At 44.8% G+C, this 18,181-nt stretch overlaps 2 protein-coding genes across 3 annotated transcripts in view; both read right to left on the bottom strand.

Annotated features, from left to right (window-relative positions):
• PARVA (parvin alpha) overlaps positions 1-18,181 on the bottom strand; it is a 188,507-nt gene that overhangs the window by 141,249 nt on the left and 29,077 nt on the right. The gene's annotated exons all lie outside the window — the stretch shown is intronic.
• LOC309808699 (STING ER exit protein-like) lies at positions 4,291-5,422 on the bottom strand. Its single transcript, XM_082629280.1, has one exon. The coding sequence runs from the start codon at positions 5,386-5,388 to the stop codon at positions 4,720-4,722; it is 669 nt and encodes a 222-aa protein (XP_082485406.1). The 5' UTR covers positions 5,389-5,422; the 3' UTR covers positions 4,291-4,719.

Here is an 18,181-nt window from a genome sequence, read left to right as displayed (position 1 = left end):
TACTTTTTTTTTGTTATTAAGTCTCTCCGCACCACTCAACACCATGCAGGGTGCTGGCTTCTGTCTTCACGCCTTACTTTTCCAAACAAAATGGGTAGAATTTGCTTCTTCCCTCATGTTGCCTCAACTATAGATCACCCAAAAGAATTCCTTGTTTTGCTAAGGCACCAAAAGTGAAGGCAACAAAAGTTAAAAAAAAAAAAAAATTGAAAAATTGAACTACATCAAACTTAATACTTCTGTGCATCAAAGGACAGCATCAACAGAGTGAAGTGGCATCCCACAGAATGGAAGAAAATATTTGTAAATCAGGTATCTGATAAGGGGTTAATATCCAGAATATATTAAAAGTTCCTATAACTTAACAACGACAAAAAAATGTGATTAAAAAATGGGCAAAGACCTTGATAGACATTTCTCCAAAGATACACAAATGGCCAATGAGCATGTGAAAAGAAGCTCACATCTCTAACATGAGGGAAGTGCACATCAAAACCACAATGAGATACCACCTCACACCCACTAGGATGCCTACTATGAAAAAAACAAGAACTAGCATGTGTTGGGGAGGACGTGGAAATATTGCAATCCTTATGCACTACTGGTGGGAACATAAAATTGTACAACCACTATGGAAAACAGTATGGTGGTTCCTCAAGAAATCAGAAATAGACTTACCATTTTACCCAGCAATTCCACTTCTGGGTGTATGTCCAAAAGAATTGAAAGCGGGAACTCAAACATATATATCTATGTTCACAACAGCATTATTCACAATAGCCAAATGTCCAGGGACAGATGAATGGATAAGCAAAGTGTGGTATATATACGCAATGGAATATTTTTTAGGCATATATTTATTTACTTATTTATTTACATCTTTATTGGAGTATAAATGCTTTACAATGGTGTGCTGGTTTCTGCTGTATAACAAAGTGAACCAGCTATACGTATACATATATCCCCATATCCCCTTCCTCTTGCGTCTGCCTCCCACCCTCCCTATCCCACCCCTCTAGGTGATCACAAAGCACTGAGCTCATCTCCCTGTGCTATGTGGCTGCTTCCCACTAGCTATCTATTTTACATTTGGTAGTGCATATATGTCCATGCCACTCTCTCACTTCGTTCCAGCTTACACTTCCCCCTCCCCGTGTCCTCAAGTCCATTCTCTATGTCTGTATTTTTATTCCTGCCCTGCCCCTGGGTTCTTCAGAACCATTTTCCTGTTTTTTAGATTCCATATATATGTGTTAGCATATGGTATTTGTTTTTCTTTCTAAACTTACTTCACTCTGTATGACAGTCTCTAGGTGCATCCACGTCTCTACAAGTGACCCAATTTCGTTTCTTTTTATGGCTGAGTAATATTCCATTGTATATATGTGCCAAATCTTCTTTATCCATTCAACTGTTGATGGACACTTAGGTTGCTTCCATGTCCTGGCTATTGTAAATAGAGCTGCAATGAACATTGTGGTACATGACTCTTTTTGAATTATGGTTTTCTCAGGGTATATGCCCAGTAGGGGGACTGCTGGGTCATATGGTAGTTCTATGTTTAGTTTTTTAAGGAACCTCCATACTGTTCTCCATAGTGGCTGTATCAATTTACATTCCCACCAACAGTGTGAGAGGGTTCCCTTTTCTCCACACCCCCTCCAGCATTTAGTGTTTGTAGATTTTTTGATGGTGGCCATTCTGACTGGTGTGAGTTGATACCTCATTGTAGTTTTGATTTGCATTTCTCTAATGATGAATGATGTTGAGCATTCTTTCATGTGTTTGTTGGCAATCTGTATATCTTCTTTGGAGAAATGTCTATTTAGGTCTTCTGCCCATTTTTGGATTGTGTTGTTTATTTTTTTGATATTGAGCTGCATGAGCTGCTTGTAAATTTTGGAGATTGATCCTTTGTCAGTTATGCAATGGAATATTATTCAGCCTCAAAAAGGAAGGAAATTCTGACACGTGCAACTACAAAGATAAGCCTTAAGAACATTATGCGAAGTGAAATAAGCCAGTCACAAAAAGACAAATACTGAATGATTCTACTTATATGAGGTATATAGTCAAATTCATAGGACAGAAAGTAGAATGGTGGTTTCCAGGGTCTGGGGGGAGGAGAAAATGGGGAGTTGCTGTTTAATGGGTATAGAGTTTCAGTTCTGCGAGATGAAAAGAATTCTGTAGATCAGCTGCGCAGCAGTGTGAATGTAGTGAACACCACTGAACTGTGAACTTGAACACCATTAAGACGGTACATTTTATGTTATGTGTATTTCACAATTTAAAAAAAGGGGGGGGGGCTTCCCTAGTGGCCAGGGGACACGGGTTCGTGCCCCAGTCCGGGAGGATCCCACATGCTGTGGAGCGGCTGGGCCCGTGAGCCATGGCCGCTGGGCCTGCGCAACCAGAGCCTGTGCTCTGCAATGGGAGAGGCCACAGCAGTGAGAGGCCCGCGTACCGCAAAAAAAAACAAAAAACAAAAAAACAGAAGAAGAACTTCTTGGTCATAGCCTGGTTATTTCACTAATTCACTTACTAATGGCAAGTTATTCAATTTCTCCATGGTTCAATTTTCTCATCTGTAAATGGGATTAGTTAGTACCTACTTCAGAGGCCGTTGTGAGGATTAAGTAAATTTCTACATGCAAAGTGTTTATAAAAGTACCTGACACAAAGTATTGTTCAATAAATGTCAGTTATCACAGTAGTAATAATAATTATTATTATAGTGTGCAAGGTATTATTCGAAGCACTTCCCTATGTTAGGGTACTCAGTCTTCTCCACCCCTACCCACAACATCCACCCCCAGTAAAGCTGAAATTTTACAGATGAGGAAACAGAGGCTCAGAGATGTTAAGTGATCTGCCTGGATCACAAAGCCAGTGGATGGTGGGTAAAGATTAAGTTTGCCTCCAGTGAGGTCCAGTTGCCTTACAGAGAAGTAAGCAGTCATCGTGCTGGCTCCCTATCAAGTCAGAACTGAATCTTACATCTCAACCATGAACTAGGGGCAGGGGAGACTGTGGTAGGGACGGCTGAGAAATCTGGGCTCTGCACCAGGCCAGCAACCCACCCGCTAAAGAATCCCAACTGTCTCCATCCTCCTCCCACACCCATCCTGCCCCAGGGATGAGACCAGCTGGATGCAACAAAGAGAAGCCAAGACAAGAGTGGGAAGTGGTCCCAGAGTTCACCACGGCCCTCAAGCAGATGGAAGAGCAAGATCCAGGGACACACCCCAGAGGCCTGTGGTCAGGGCCTGCCAGGGCACCCTCACCAATCCCACAAGGAGGGAATAAAACCCATGTCACCCAGAGAGTGGGAGCATCTATCATGGAGAACAAAAGCCAGTGAGGGGGCCCGCACACCCATCTCAGACTCTCAATGGGCCCACGCTGATCTCCTTGGAGAATTTCTGAGAATGAGGCAGGAATTCTGTTCCTGGTTTTCCTCAGGACCCAGACGGGTATGCCAGCAAGAACCTTCCAATGACTGGCAGTTTGGGGATTCTATTTTCTTTCTAATAAGTGATTTTTCCTCCTCACCCAAGTCTTTTTTTTTTTTTTTTTTTTAATTTTTTCCGAGTCTTTTAAAATACCCAAGCTGGGGCTTCCCTGGTGGTGCAGTGGTTGAGAGTCCGCCTGCGGATGCAGGGGACACGGGTTTGTGCCCCGGTCTGGGAAGATCCCACATGCTGCGGAGCGGCTAGGCCTGTGAGCCATGGCCGCTAAGCCTGCATGTCCGGAGCCTGTGCTCCGCAACAGGAGAGGCCACAACAGTGAGAGGCCCACGTACTGCAAAAAATAAAATAATAAAATAAAATAAAATAAATAAAATATAATAAAATAAAAATACCCAAGCTGGCCTTGGGTAGCCTCTGGTCACTTCACATTAGAATCTGGTCGTGGTGGGTCTCCAACCCAGAGGAAAGGGTATCACCCAGCCAGAGGTGCCTTCCTGACTCTCCCTCCAGTGCTGCCCGGTTGGAAGGGCATCCAGCCACCTGAGAGGACTCAGCTCAGGCTATGAGCAAGAAGGAAGGCTTGGCACCAGAGGGCCATTGAAGCAAAAAGGATCCAGAAATAGGATTTTGACATTTGGGGAAGTTTTTTTTCCCCTTCCAACATTGGGAGGGACTCTGTAAACACAAACTTAACTTGGGCCCTTCTCTGTGGGAAAAAAGCTTGAATAAATCCACTCTCAGATTGAAAAATCCCCCTCTCCTACCAATTGTTCTTTACATTAGGCAAGTAATACATATTCATTGTAGAAAATGAGAAAATGCAGACAAGAAAATTAAAGTCACTCCAAACCCTACCTTCCCAGTTTCAACCACTGTTTTTTTTTTCAAAAATCTTTAAACATTTTATTAACTTTGAAGAAGGAATAAGAATAGCTCCTTTAGAAACTAGACACACTGAAGCACTGATCTATTCACAGAGCTTCTACACAGATGAAGAAGTTCACCTCAAATGGACAAAAAATAGTACACAAGGCCTATACACAGAAAGATTGAGAAAAATCCATCTCTAGAAAGCAGGTCACAGGGACTCAAAGACCTCACTGAATGTAGGAGAATCACTGGGAAGCCACGTAAAGCCTTCTGCTGGGGCATAAAGGTAGGAACCAGTCCATGTAGTCAAGAAAACGCTCTTTTTCCTCCTGATCTAAATGCTTGCCTCCAGTCTGGGTTCACAGAAAGGTCCTGATCATTTGAACTGGTTGTCAATCAAGGTTCCCTTCATTTTCGCTTTCTTGGCTTCCAGTTCAGCCAGCTCCTGCAGCCGCCTCTTGCTCATGCCCTTGCGCTCCAGCTGCTTTTCAATCACCTTGGCATTCTGCGCATACAAGTCAGCAACTTCTCTAGCCTCAATCTCCTCTTCCTCTTCATCAATAGTAGACACAGTGACAGAGCTGAACTTGCCCATGTCTTTAGTCAGTTTCGTCATCATCACTTTCTTAGGAGGCTCTTGTTTCTGAGTATATATGCTCGTCTTCCCAAAACCCTGGCCAAACTTGACTACTGCTCCATCCACAATGAAGGTCACAGGAGCATTCTTCGGTTGGGACTGGTAGAAGAGTGGCAGCCCGCACTTTGCACATTTCTTCCTGTACTGTCGTTCGATGCCTTCAGGCCTCCTAAGATAAATAGTCTCCTCGTCTTCTGTGTTACAAAACTTGTGGGCGCGTTTGGCAGCATCAATCACACGGGACCGATCCCGGGGCCTCATGGGCAATTTCTCCAACTGACAGTCCAGCACGAGGACCATCTGGCCGCATAAACAGTAGTAGACGTGGAGGGGCTTCTCGCCGTCGTCATACTCCTCCCGGTCCCGGGTGCCGGAGCAGACTACAGACCGGGAAACTACTTTAGGCATAGCTCAGAGCAGCAGTCGGAAAACATAAAAGCAAAGGTAAGAGTCGCGCAGAAATGACGTCACTCACGCGGCGCCTCAACCATTGTTAACACTTTAGGTACGTACCTCCAGACTTTGTTCAATGGAAATATAAATGTATATACACATATAAATATATAAATACTTTCCAAAAAGATTTTAATTAATATACTGTGAAAATCATTCCATGTTAATAATATAGAGCTGCACCGTAGTTTTAATGATGTTATGGTATATTATACATGTAATATACATACGCCATGATTTATTTAATGTCTCTTATTAGACATATTGTTTATTTCAAGGTTTTCACAAGTATGGACGATGCTGTTATCCACACAGTGTTCACACCCTTGTCTAATTATTTCTTAAGAATAAACTCCTGAAGGTGGAATCGCTGGATCAAAACGTTTTTGTAATATGCATAAATCTCCCGAATCCATCTATTTCATTGATATACAAGTTTTCTTAAGTGAGGGACCTCTGCACTGTGTTTATAATCTGAACCAGCCCTCAATTTTCTCAAACACAGTTCTCCATTATAAGTAGTTCCAAAAGAAAACTCCTTAAACCCCTTGTCTATGGGCTCATAAATGACGCAGTGGCATTTAAAAGACACACAGTTTTATTTTGACTTTAGTAATCTGCTAAACAGAGACCCACGGGACAGGATACTTGCCACGCAAAACATATTTGTGCAAAGTCAGACTAACTACCCACCTTCAGACCACCCCTGTCCTCTGCCCCTCCATCTCTCTCTTCTTCCTTTCTTCTCCTTCATCCCTCCCTCCATCTGCCCATCCACCCACCCATCCATCCTTCTTCCTCTCCCTTTCTTTTCAAATCGCTCCCCTTCTTTCTTTTCCATCCCCGCCCTTCTCCTTCTCCCTTTCTTTCCTTCCTTCCTCCTTATCTCCTCTTCCTCCCAGAAGCAGTAGGGACCCTTCATCAGAGCAGACAGTGCTGGAGTTGCACACAAAGTTTCCAGCTGCACAGAGAGCTGTAGAAGCTGTCTATGAAATCCTCAGTTCTTGGCATTCATTATTTAAGTTCTGTGGCAATGGGTTTGCTTTGAAGTCTACTGACTCATCCTCCTCCTTAACTTCTTATTTCCTGTAAATGATCCATTCGTTTTTGGCAAGGTCCACGTCACACAGCATTCCCATCAGAAGGGGCTGTTCCACAACCCTGGGCAGTGTGAACACTGCCTTTTGCAGTGGAACTGGAAGCAAGATGGGCACATATAGACTCTGCTTTCTTGAAAGTTGCTTCAACCAGCCCCGATGCCGCCTTGAGTTAATAATGTGAAACGCATGCTCCATCTGCCTGCTAAAGGGTGACAAAGCCATTTATGTTCATAATGGCCAAAATTATTCTACAGATGAAAAGTTTTCTAAAGCTGCTCACATAGGCTAGTCAATCAGTTCCACCAAGGGGAAAAATTCCCCCTCAATCATTCCACTTGAGACCTCTTTGCCAAAACGAGCAGTTCACCAAAGCACTAAGATGTTAAAAGGGGGAAACAAATGGAGATTATAAACAGTTCTCATAAGTTTTTAAACTTTCTGCCCCTAATAAGGCATGCATAGATTAGTGCCAGCAGCTTAGTGGGAAAGGTCATGTGCCTTTTCACAAAGATCCAGGGAGCTATGCGGGACTCTTGTGGACTTCAGAAATTAAACAAATCAGTTGCAAAGAAAAAAATCAGTTCTTCTTTAAGAAAAAAAATCAAATTGGGCTGAAAAATACGATTATCAGCAAAACGCTAAATCTTCTCCCCTCCCCCCGCCCCCAGACTCCCCACCTCCCCGGCTGGTGGGAACAGAAAGGTATTCCTTTGATATAAGAGCAAATAAAAGTTTGAGTTATTGACTGCTCATGTTAATGCTGAATTTTACTACCACCATATTTCAAAATGAAATTATTCTAACATTTACGCCTCAAATTAAGATCTGTGATAATATATATTGCAATCCAGAAAATGTCTTAGGTTCAGATGATGTAAAAGCTGATTCCCCTGGAGAGTAAACACTGGCCATTGTTTCCCAAGGGCTAAAACTCTCCTCACCCCTCCAAATAAATTTAAGTATTGATGACATCAGGGAGTGCTGCCTGGTTATCAAAGCACATCTGGGGGTGGGAGTGGGGAGGGCAAGATAATGCCACTTAATAGTCAAAGTGGTGGATATGTCTTAAACGCAGGGTTGTCAAAATAGGGCTTTCTCCTATAATTTACAGAAATGAAAGCCCTATGAGAAAGTTTAGCCTATAGCACACAAAACTTAACTCTTTCCTCTCTGTCATACTGGAATCCTAGTTTCAAGTTTCTCACTCCATCTTTGCTCCCATGGGCCCTACAATGTCTTTTGGGGGTGTTCACAGCTGTCCAGTGCCCAAATGCCCATCTGTGTAAGTGCAGCCAAAGCCTCACTTGCCAGAGAGAAACTCTCTCCTCAAGTCCTGAAGTCCTCAGTGCTGCCCTACTGGCCTCCGCACATCACTCACCAAGGCAGTGGGAGTGGAGGACTTGGGTGAAAAGCAAAGAGCTAAGCCAACCCGCCTGTGCCCAGGTGGGTTCCTGCAGCCAGCCTTACATTCTGAAAAGAGCACGGCCCCTCAATCTGTGGCATTCGTTCCTCTGACACAATGGGAAGATGTCTTCTCCTCCCAAAACCTCCATGGAGGAAAACTTCACCAACTTCCACTAGGCCCACTAATGAGAGGTTCGTGAACAGGCATCAAGGGCCAGCCACACCCCACAGAGCTCCTCTCCCACCCTGCAGACGGGGTCACTGGCCAAACGACGTCAAGAATCTAATTCCACTTTTTAAATCACTTTTCACAGTTCCTCTCACTTCTTATGAAAACAAGATCAAATGTTTGTAAGGACTCGCTTGAATATATTTTCACTTTCCAAGCACAAACCGGGGGACAAAAAAAAAGAAAGAAAGAAAAAAAGAAATTCTCGGCAGCCACAGGACAAGAACGCCTTTTTCCTTTCCTGCCAAATCCAAGCATTATGCACATAGAAAGAACATGATGCAATAAAAACATCTCCAAGTGCTTTCTGATACATTCTCTCATTTAATCTTCCAACTCAACGCTCACATTTTAATCGCAGTTTTAGAGCCTTAAATTCCTCCAGAGGTGCTAAAATACAAAAGAATTTGAAGCATTATTTCATACTAAGGAAGCAAGAGAGAAGGAGTTTCAGGCTTCTTAAAATAAAATTTTATCTTCAAACGCCTCAGAGTCTGCATGAAACACAGCAAACTCAGTCTGTTGGCTCGAGGGAAGTAGGCTGCTGTAAAATGTACCTAACTCCTCACTGGCATTGCTAGTTTTCTGTGTGTTTTAATTTTAAAACCAGAGTGTAATTATCTCTTATTTACTAGAGTCACAAATACCGCCAAAGGGAATACAAACCACTTCTTTGGGGATGAGGATGCTGACAAAGGTTTGACAACAAAAAATAATGAATAGCTTCATGATGACCCGGGGTGAGTCCCGGAGCACGGCGAAGTGAACCTGCCGAGGATGTATGTGCCAGGCACGGCCGCATGATGCCCGGCCAAGGGCACGGTGCACACCTGGTCCTGAGAAACTTGGCGGTTTCTAAAGGGACTTAGGCTATCGTGTGGGACAAAAGTCCAAGAGGTGTTTGCACATCCTACTTTAGTTATGGTTCTGTGTAGAAACTGCTTTGTTCTCCAGTTACAAACGCTCTCCTATTTAAGAAAGCTGTGGATGGACAATTAATGTCTTTCAGCTGGGGCTGGAGTGCTCTCCAAGTTTGGTTCTGGGCTCTACCATTTAGCATCTCATTCTCAGAAATCCTGGTGAGAGAGCCTTCGGGACATAGAGCCACCAGTGCCAGTTTCCTGGAGACTGTCTGATGGGCACCTCACCTGACCACAACCGCGTTTGGGAAGCCAAACAGAAGATGGGTGTGGGAGGGTCATGAGCAGCGGGGTCAAAACCCTTAGGAGGAGGAGTCCGCCTCTTAAAATGTGCGAGTCCAGAGGTTCCATCTTAACTTTGCTCTTAAAGTAAACTATAAAAGCCTTCTGAGTACACATAGCATTACATTCTAGCAGATATCCCTCTGTATTTGTCTATCGTGACTGCCAAGAAGCTCACGGCCCCAGAACTGTAAGATATTATCCTCCTTTTTATCATTCTTATTAATGATGGGTTTACTTGTAATACCTATACATGTCTGTCTCCTGTGATAATCCCTTCCCATCCCCTGGAGCACAGACATGTATCATGACTGGCATCTTAAAAGGAGCCTTTTGGGGTGTGTTTGGGTGACCGACAAGCCTTCAGGTCTTGAAGTCAGAGAGAATCTGATTTCTAGCCTTGACAAACCACTTCATGTGGCTGACCCTCAGTTTCCTCATCTATGAGGTGGAGCTCATATCTTTGTAGCAGAATGGGCAGGGATTATGCTGCTCTAATTCCCTCTGGATGTCCAAGGGCAAATGCCTGGCATGGGCGGAATCTCCATCCCAAAGTCTAGCATGGAGTAGGCACCCAATACACAAGGGCTATTTTATTCTTATTACTGTTAGTAATATCAGCCACAAGAACAAAATAATAGACGTTACTGACCCCAGAGACCAAGTTCTAATTCAAGCTTCATTCTCTCAAATTAACTCAGCTGTTTTTTCCCCTCCTCATAAAATTCAAAAAAAGCCCTGAGAGTCTGGCTCCAACTTCTCAGTGATAATCTTGGCTTTAGGAATATCCATGAAGAGTTTCTGATCCAGGGAGAACTATTAACGCTGGAGTGGAAGCAGAAATTGGGAAATCTGAATGAAGTGAAGGTCTGCTGGCAGCTCTAATGAGATCATTTGCTCCTGCAAATATTATTTCTTGGCTATTGGTATCTTTTGTGCTGATTTCTGCAGGCAGAGACCTCTGGGGAAAAAAGACGGTCCGGGGCCCACACATGTTTTCAGAACAGACTGGTACATCCTGTCCTTGCTACAGAGCCTGGCACATCAGTAGCAAAACAGACCTCTCTTTTGACACACTTTCTTTGTGGATTCTGCAGGACTCGAGTCTTGCTGCTGAAGCCACCACTGAACCTTCTTCTCTGGCTGGGCCAGTGAACTGCTCCCTGGAGCCCCCTGGTGGCCCTTTCCATGTTCACACCATGTACTCACACCCCTCTGGGGCAGGGAGAAAGCAGCTTTAAAAGAACCACCCAAGGGTTGGTTTTTGGCATCCCGCATCCATTGGAGCATGCCACATTCCTAGGATCAAGTCAACGTGCTGTGTTAAGGCTGGTACGGATACAGCACCTTTCTCTAATATCAGAGTCATTCACTAAGCATCTCTTGAGCACCTACTGTGTGCCAGGCCTCACACTGGGCATGAGGAATACAGAGAGGATTATGACTCAGTCCCTGCTCTCAAGAAGCTTCCAGCCTAGAGGGAGAGGTGGACCTGTGAACCAAGAAGAACAATACAGAGAGATGTGACAAGGTTTGAGGGAACCCCGGGGACAGTGACAGCCTCCTTAGGGAAAGAGGGAAGGACATCAGGGAGGGGGAAAAGTTAAACTGGATCTTAGAGGCCAGGAATAGCCAGGCAGAGAAAGGAGGGCAGGCATTCCAGGTAGAAGAATCAATATGCCTCAAAGCCCAGACCTACTGGGGGACTTTGGTGAAGCTGGGATGCTCCCAGCAGGGAGAGGAGGCTGGTGAAGTGGGCAGGGCAGACTGAGAAGGGTCTCGTAGGCCACACCAAGGAGGCTGGACTCCGCTTCTCCATCCGTGATTCTCCAAACTGTGCTTGAGGCTTCCTGCAGACATTTGATTCTAATTTCATGGATGTTGAAGCTAAGATAACACTGTAGTGCTGAAGCTAAGGGAACACAGACATTTGCAGTCAGTGGATCATGGATCGTGGATCCACTGACTGCAGATTTCTGTGTTCAGCTGCAGGCTAACCAGGAAAGAAACATCAGACAAATTCCAATAGCAGGGCATCCTACAAAAAATCTACAAAATACCAGTACTCCTGAAAATTGCCGTCAAAAACAAGGGAAGGGGGCTTCCCTGGTGGCACAGTGGTTGAGAGTCCGCTTGCCGATGCAAGGGACACGGGTTTGTGCCCCAGTCGGGGAAGATCCCACATGCCGCGGAGCGGCTGGGCCCGTGAGCCATGGCCACTGAGCCTGCGCGTCCGGAGCCTGTGCTCCGCAATGGGAGAGGCCACAGCGGTGAGAGGCCTGCGTACCGCAAAAAAACAAAAACAAAAACAAAAAAAACAAAAACAAAAACAAAACAAGGGAAGTCTGAGAACTTGTCACAGACAAGAGGAGCCTACAGAAGTGTGACAGCTAAATGTAATATGCTTTCCTGGATGGAATCCCGGAACAGAAAAATGACGTTCTTAGGTAAAAACTAAGGCAATAAAGTACAGACCCTAGTTAATGATTCTATATTGATATTGGTTCATTAATTGTAACAAATGTGCCACACTAATGTAAGATGTTAACAACAGGGGAAACCTGATGCCAGGTAAATGGGAATTCTCTGTACTCTCCTCACAATTTTTGGTAAATCTGAAACTGTTCAAAAAAATATAATTTATTTTTTAAAAGTTGTTCATCCAAACAGCTAAACTATTGTCCCCAGTGGGCTGTATAATTAAATGTTAATTATACAATTATATAATTAAATGATAATTAAATGTTATACATGAGACTTAGAAAATTAATTCATATTCTAGTAACAATAGCCAACATTTATTGAGTACCTATGCCGGGCCAGGCACTCTAATAAGTACTTTACATACCTCATCACGTTTGATCTCCAAAACAGTCCCCTGAACTAAGAACTGCCAACATCCCTGTTTTACAGATGAGGAAATGGAGGATGGAGCAGTTAGACAACTTGCCTGAGGTTATATAAGTGGCAGAGTCTGGATTTGAACCCAGGTCTGTCTGATGCTAGAGTCCAGATACTTAATGATGTTTCTATACTGCCTCCTGACTTTCAGTTTTACATACTGATATTTCATTGAAAAAGAAATGTACTGAGTTTATTTTTCTTCTTAATGCTTGAAACCACAGCTATAAATGGGTTGAGTAGGGGGAGGGAGTTTTCCAGGGGAGGAGGATGGCTGGTGTTGGAGTGAACGTTCTGGCAGCTGCAGTGTGAAGGATGGACTGGTACGGGCTGGGCCCCTGTTGCTGAGATTTTCTAGCAACGTCTCCAAAAAGAGCAGGAGAGGCAACCACAGAGAATGAACTTCCCTAAAAGGATACAGCAAAAGCCCTTGCACAGGAACCCTCCGTATCCAGCCCCAACCAATCAAACCACGGGCGTTGCAGAGCCTCTAACTTGCGCCTGGCTGGGCCTGCCTCTGGGAGCCCCTGGCTGCCGCCTCCACAGACAGGACCCGATGGTTAGTAAAGGGAAAATAAGTGCAGCCCAAGCAATGCAGCAGGTTGGCCTGGAGCCCCACCAGGGGAGGGGCCAGGTCTGGGAGGGAGTACTTCCTGTGGGCTGGGTTAGGCTGGGGTGCTTCAGGGAGGAGGCCTGCAGGCTGAGAAGGGCAGATGGAGAGACTTCAGGCAGGGCCTAGGGCCAGCACAGGGCAATCCCACCCCTCCCTGCAGTCCATGTGCCTGGGTCACCCAGCCCAAGGGTACTGGAGCTGAGAGCCCAACCTCTTACCATGAGCTCTGTAGCTTCTCCTGCCCTCCCAGATCGATGAAAAGCAGGCCTCATTTCACCCATGTACGTGTGAGGCTATTATGTGCCACCCAGAGGTACATATGGAGTTTGGTATTCCTAGAGGTTACGGAAAACACCAGCAAGTCCCTAGATGGTCAACCCCCAAAAGCACAGATGCTATCTTACCTAGCCTGGCACATCATTGGCACCAATCAATAGACGGTGAACTAAACAGATTTAAAAATTCACGGGTCATAGGTCATACTGGAGTGCACTAAATTGGAGCTTGGAATATTTAGTACAAAATCCTTACCACATACTTAGTGGCTTAAAACAACACAAATTCATTATCTCACAATTCTGGCAGTCAGAAGTCCAAATGGGTTTTCACTGGGCTCAAATCAAGATGTTGGCAGGGCTGCCTTCCCTTCTGGAGGCTCTAAGGGAGAACCCATTTCCTTGCCTTTTCCAGCTCTGTGGCCACCTGCGTTCCTTGGTTTGTGGCCGCTACCCCATCTTCAAAGCCAGTAACGCTGCATCTCTCTGACCTTCCTCCATGGTCATGTCTCCTCTGACTTCCTTCTGCCTCCTTCTTCCTCTTTTAAGGATGCTTGTGATTACACTGGACCCACCTGGATAATCCAGGAGACTCTCCCTATTTTAAGGTCAGCTAATTAACAACGTTAATTCCATTTGCACCTTAATTCTCCTTTGCCATGTAAGGTGACATAGTTACAAGTTCCAAGGATTAGGACGTGGGACATTTGGGGGGTGCCATTATTCAGCCTACCACAGACTTCATCTTTTAAGGTCAAACTATAGGAGACAACCAGTTTTTCTCCAAAACATGAAAATATTAATGACCACTTATCAAGCACCTACTGTGTACCAGGCATATCACTAGGTACCTTGCATATATTATCTTATTTAATTGCAGTTAACGTTCAAAGAAGCAGGCACTGTAATAAACCAGATCATGTTATTCACTTGCTAAAATCCTCTAATGGTGTCCCATATGCTTTGGGGAAAAACTCACAGTCTTGTGATGGCCCTATGGGGCCCATGGAATCTAGCCTTGGCTTGACTCCCAGCCCTGTCTCCCACCAGCCTTCCCTTGACCACCATGCTTCAACCACGGGAGCCTCCTTTCAGATCCTTGAACTTCCGTGGCTGCACCTGCTGACCCCTCTTTCTGGAACATTCATCCTCATGATCTTCACATAGCCAGCCCTCCATCATTATTCAGATCTCTAGCCTATTCACTGCCACATCCCCAGCTCCTAAAATAGGGCTTAGCACATGGTAGGCACACAATACATATTTAAAAATGAACTAAGCTGAATTATATCAGTGAGGAAATGAGATGATATGGCCAAGTTCATAGAGCTAGTCAGCCGGGATTCCAACTCAGAGCGAAGTCTACACCCCCGCCTCTCAAGGAGCCACCCCCGAGCTCCCCATCAGAAACCCCTGGTCCAGCTGGGAGTTGTGGGGATGAAAACACTAGATTGAGCTCTCGAGCAGTCCCCTGCTCGCTGGAGGGCTGTGAAAGAGTGACACAGCCTGCTGACCAGGCACCACATCCCAGCCAATCAGCGAGCATGACGGAGTATGGTCTGCACACTTGGCTGGGAGGGCTACGAGACCAGGAGAGGACATGGTCATGGCAAACCAAGAATTCCTAATCAAGTGGGGGAAACCAGTCCAAAACATGAAACCATCAGATGCACCGGGAGGCATGTGATCCAGGGTTCACTGCACTGACAGGAAGGGCTGCAGGACCAGACGTGAGGGTACAATGGGCGCAACAGTAGTTGGGCTTACCTAGCAGGGCTGGGGCGGGTGGTGTGGGGTGAGGTGGAGTGGTGGATAGGGGAATGCACAAGCAAAGGCGTAGCTCCTCGTATTGGCATGTGTGGAAGACAATCAGCAGAAGGCAATCAGCATATTAGGAAGCAGGGGAAAATAAAGTCAAGTTAGAACCTGACTCTGGGGGCCTTGAAAGCTGAACTGAGGAATCTATGCTTTATCCTTTCAAAGGATGGAGAGCCCTGGCAGGTTCCTAAGCAGGAGAAAAGCCCATGTTTTAGGAAGACTTATTTTAGCAATGGAAGCAACATGGATTGGACGGCAGGAAGACCTGTTCTCTACTAGGCAGAGTAGATGCCAAAAAGACCTCCAATCACAAAACACCTCTATAGTAATATTACTCAGCCGTAAAAAAGAATGAAATAATGCTATTTGTAGCAACATGGATAGACCTAGACATTATCATACTAAGTGAAGTAAGTCAAAGACAAATATCATATGATCTCACTCATGTATGGAATCTAATTTAAAACATGATCAAAGGAACTTATTCACAAAACAGAAACAGACTTGCAGATATCGAGAACAAACTTATGGTTACCAAAAGGGAAACATGGCGGGGGGAGGGATAAATCAGGAGCTTGGGATGAACACACACACACTACTATATATAATATGGATAGCCAACAAGGACCTACTGTATAGCACAGGGAACTCTACTCAATATTCTGTGATGACCTATATGAGAAAAGAATCTAAAAAAGAATGAATATATGTATATGTATAACTGAATCACTTTGCTGTACCTCTGAAACTAACACAGCACTGTAAATCAACTATACTCCAATAAAGTTAAAAAACAAAAAGAAAAACAAAAAACCCTCCACAGCGCAAAGCCAACTGTTGGGACTCAATTCCCTTGGGTTAAGCACTGCCCTCATGCTAATGCCCTTCAAGAAAGTGATGATGCAGGAAGAATCCAACATCTCCAGGTCATGAGTGTGTCAAACTGCTTTCCTCTGTGGTGGGGATCATTTGGGCAGCTGGGAATGGATGGAAGGGTGTAAGAAGCAACCAAGAAAGAGGAGAAAAAAAAAAAATTATGACCTGTAACTGAAGCCTAAGCAATCCCTTCTTCTTCCAACCCCTAGAGTGAATATTTCCAGTTTTGGGTTTTTTTCTGATTTCAGAAAAATTGAAAAGTTGGCTGGAAAGAATTCTTGATTCACTGAGCATGTTTTCAATGAAATTTTTTTTTTTTTTTGCGGTACGCAGGCCTCTCACTGTTGTGGCCTCTCCCGTTGCAGAGCACAGGCTCCGGACGCACAGGCTCAGCGGCCATGGCTCACGGGCCCAGCTGCTCTGCGGCATGTGGGATCCTCCCGGACCGGGGCATGAACCCGTGTCCCCTGCATCGGCAGGCGGACTCTCAACCACTGCGCCACCAGGGAAGCCCTTCAAATGAAATATTTTAAAATATCCTTTCATGTTTTATCTTCTCGATGCTTCAACTCCAAGGAATAAATCTATATTTCTGTGGCCCTTCCCTAGCACCAGTTCATCTACAATGCCTGTAGTAAAAAACTATACTTATACACTACTTTTTTCTAAAGACATCCAAGATAGAATGGAGGCTTCAGAAATAAACCTTAAAAAAAGAAAAAGATGTTTCCAACCTCCAAAGGAATTGATTTTTCCATATTCTAATAATCAGATATATGCTTTTTAAACATTAGCATTTTCATTCCACGTGCTGTCGTTTTGGGGGAACTTAAACAGATGTCATCATGTTTTTCTATGGGTGACAGCAACAGCAGCCCTGGTATGCCACTATTTTAATGTGTGATGGGGAGGCCACTGCAACACAGGTTCCAGAGACTGAAATCCCAACCAAGCTAAGTACACTGAAGAACTCTTTTAAAATTCCTTGCAGGGCCTCTGAAGAACCAAACACGTCAGCAACGAGCCAGCAAGACAGCAACCAGCAGGAGAGCATGATAACGATGGCACCGATATTGGCAGACTTTTGTCCCTGCTTATCATATTCCCTCCTGCCCCAGCTGTAGACAAGGGAAACAGGAAGAAGGAGTGGAAGGAGAGTGAGAGACCATGACCGGCCCACCACCCACTGCCCGTGCCCGACTCCTGGGGCAGGTTGGGCCGGGAGGAGGGGAAGAGCACGGAACTGGATGGGAAGCTGAAGTTCTGCTTTCAGACTGGACTAGACTTTCATACCTACCGATGAGTTGTAATTCCCTAAAGGTCCTCAGAGCTGGACATGCAATCCACCTCAGCTGTCACAGAGCGTGTTTTAAGGCGGTGCTTGGCAGGGTTGTGGGGGAAGCTCTTTCCTGATTGAACTCCCACAGAAGTCAGCCGACGCAATAAATTTGTTATAGAATAAAAAGCAAAGGAACAACAGAATATCGTTTTTCGCCCAGCATGTTAAGAAGGTAAAAGACAAAATGATGCCCAGTTTTGACGAGAGTGAAGTAAAACAAGCATCTCTATATACTTCTGGTATGTCTTAGTCCATTCGGGCTGCTATAACAAAATACTACAGTCTGGGTGGCTTATAAACAACAGAAATGTATTTCTCATAGTCTGGAGGCCAAAGTCCAAAGTCAAGGCACCAGCATGGTCACGTTCTCTGGTGATGACCCTCTTCCTGGTTCATAACCGGCCCCTTTTCGCTGTGTCCTTTTATAGAAGAGGCTAGAGATCTTTCTGGAGCCTCTTTTATAAGGCATTAACCCCACTCATGAGGGCTCCACCCTCATGACTTAAGCACCTCCCAAAGGCCCCACCTACTAACACCATAACACCAGGCATTAGGAGTTCAACAGATGCATTTTGGGGGAACACAAACATTCAGACCATAGCATGGTCTATAAATTGGGGCAAATTTTCTTGGCCAGTGCCTCTCACACTGCAGTGCACATACAAGTCACATGGGCATCTAGCTAAGATGCAGATTCTGATTCAGTAAGTCTGGGCGAGACCCAAGAATCTGCCTTTCTCACAAGCCACCCAGTTATACCGACGGTATTGGTGCAAGGGTCACACCTTGATAGGCCTAGAGAAAATTTGGCAATGTGTATCAAAAGCCTTAAAATCTTTATAACTTTTGACTCAGTAATTCTCTGCCAATGATATATCCTAGGGACTAATAAGGAATACATAAAAAGAAGATGTACCCATTGATGTTTATCACAATGTTACATCTACAGTGGAAACTGGATACAACCTAAATATCTGACAACAGGGAAATT

The sequence above is a fragment of the Mesoplodon mirus genome (genome assembly GCF_964341445.2).
Source record: "Mesoplodon mirus genome assembly, chromosome: 7".
NCBI lineage: Eukaryota > Metazoa > Chordata > Mammalia > Artiodactyla > Ziphiidae > Mesoplodon > Mesoplodon mirus.
The sequence above is the reverse complement of the archived record's forward strand: the minus strand, read 5'-3'. Positions and strand labels throughout refer to the sequence as shown.

Excerpts from the sequence above, each read along its gene's own strand:
- LOC309808699 (XM_082629280.1), bottom strand. The coding sequence starts at position 5,388 with ATGCCTAAAGTAGTTTCCCGGTCTGTAGTCTGCTCCGGCACCCGGGAC.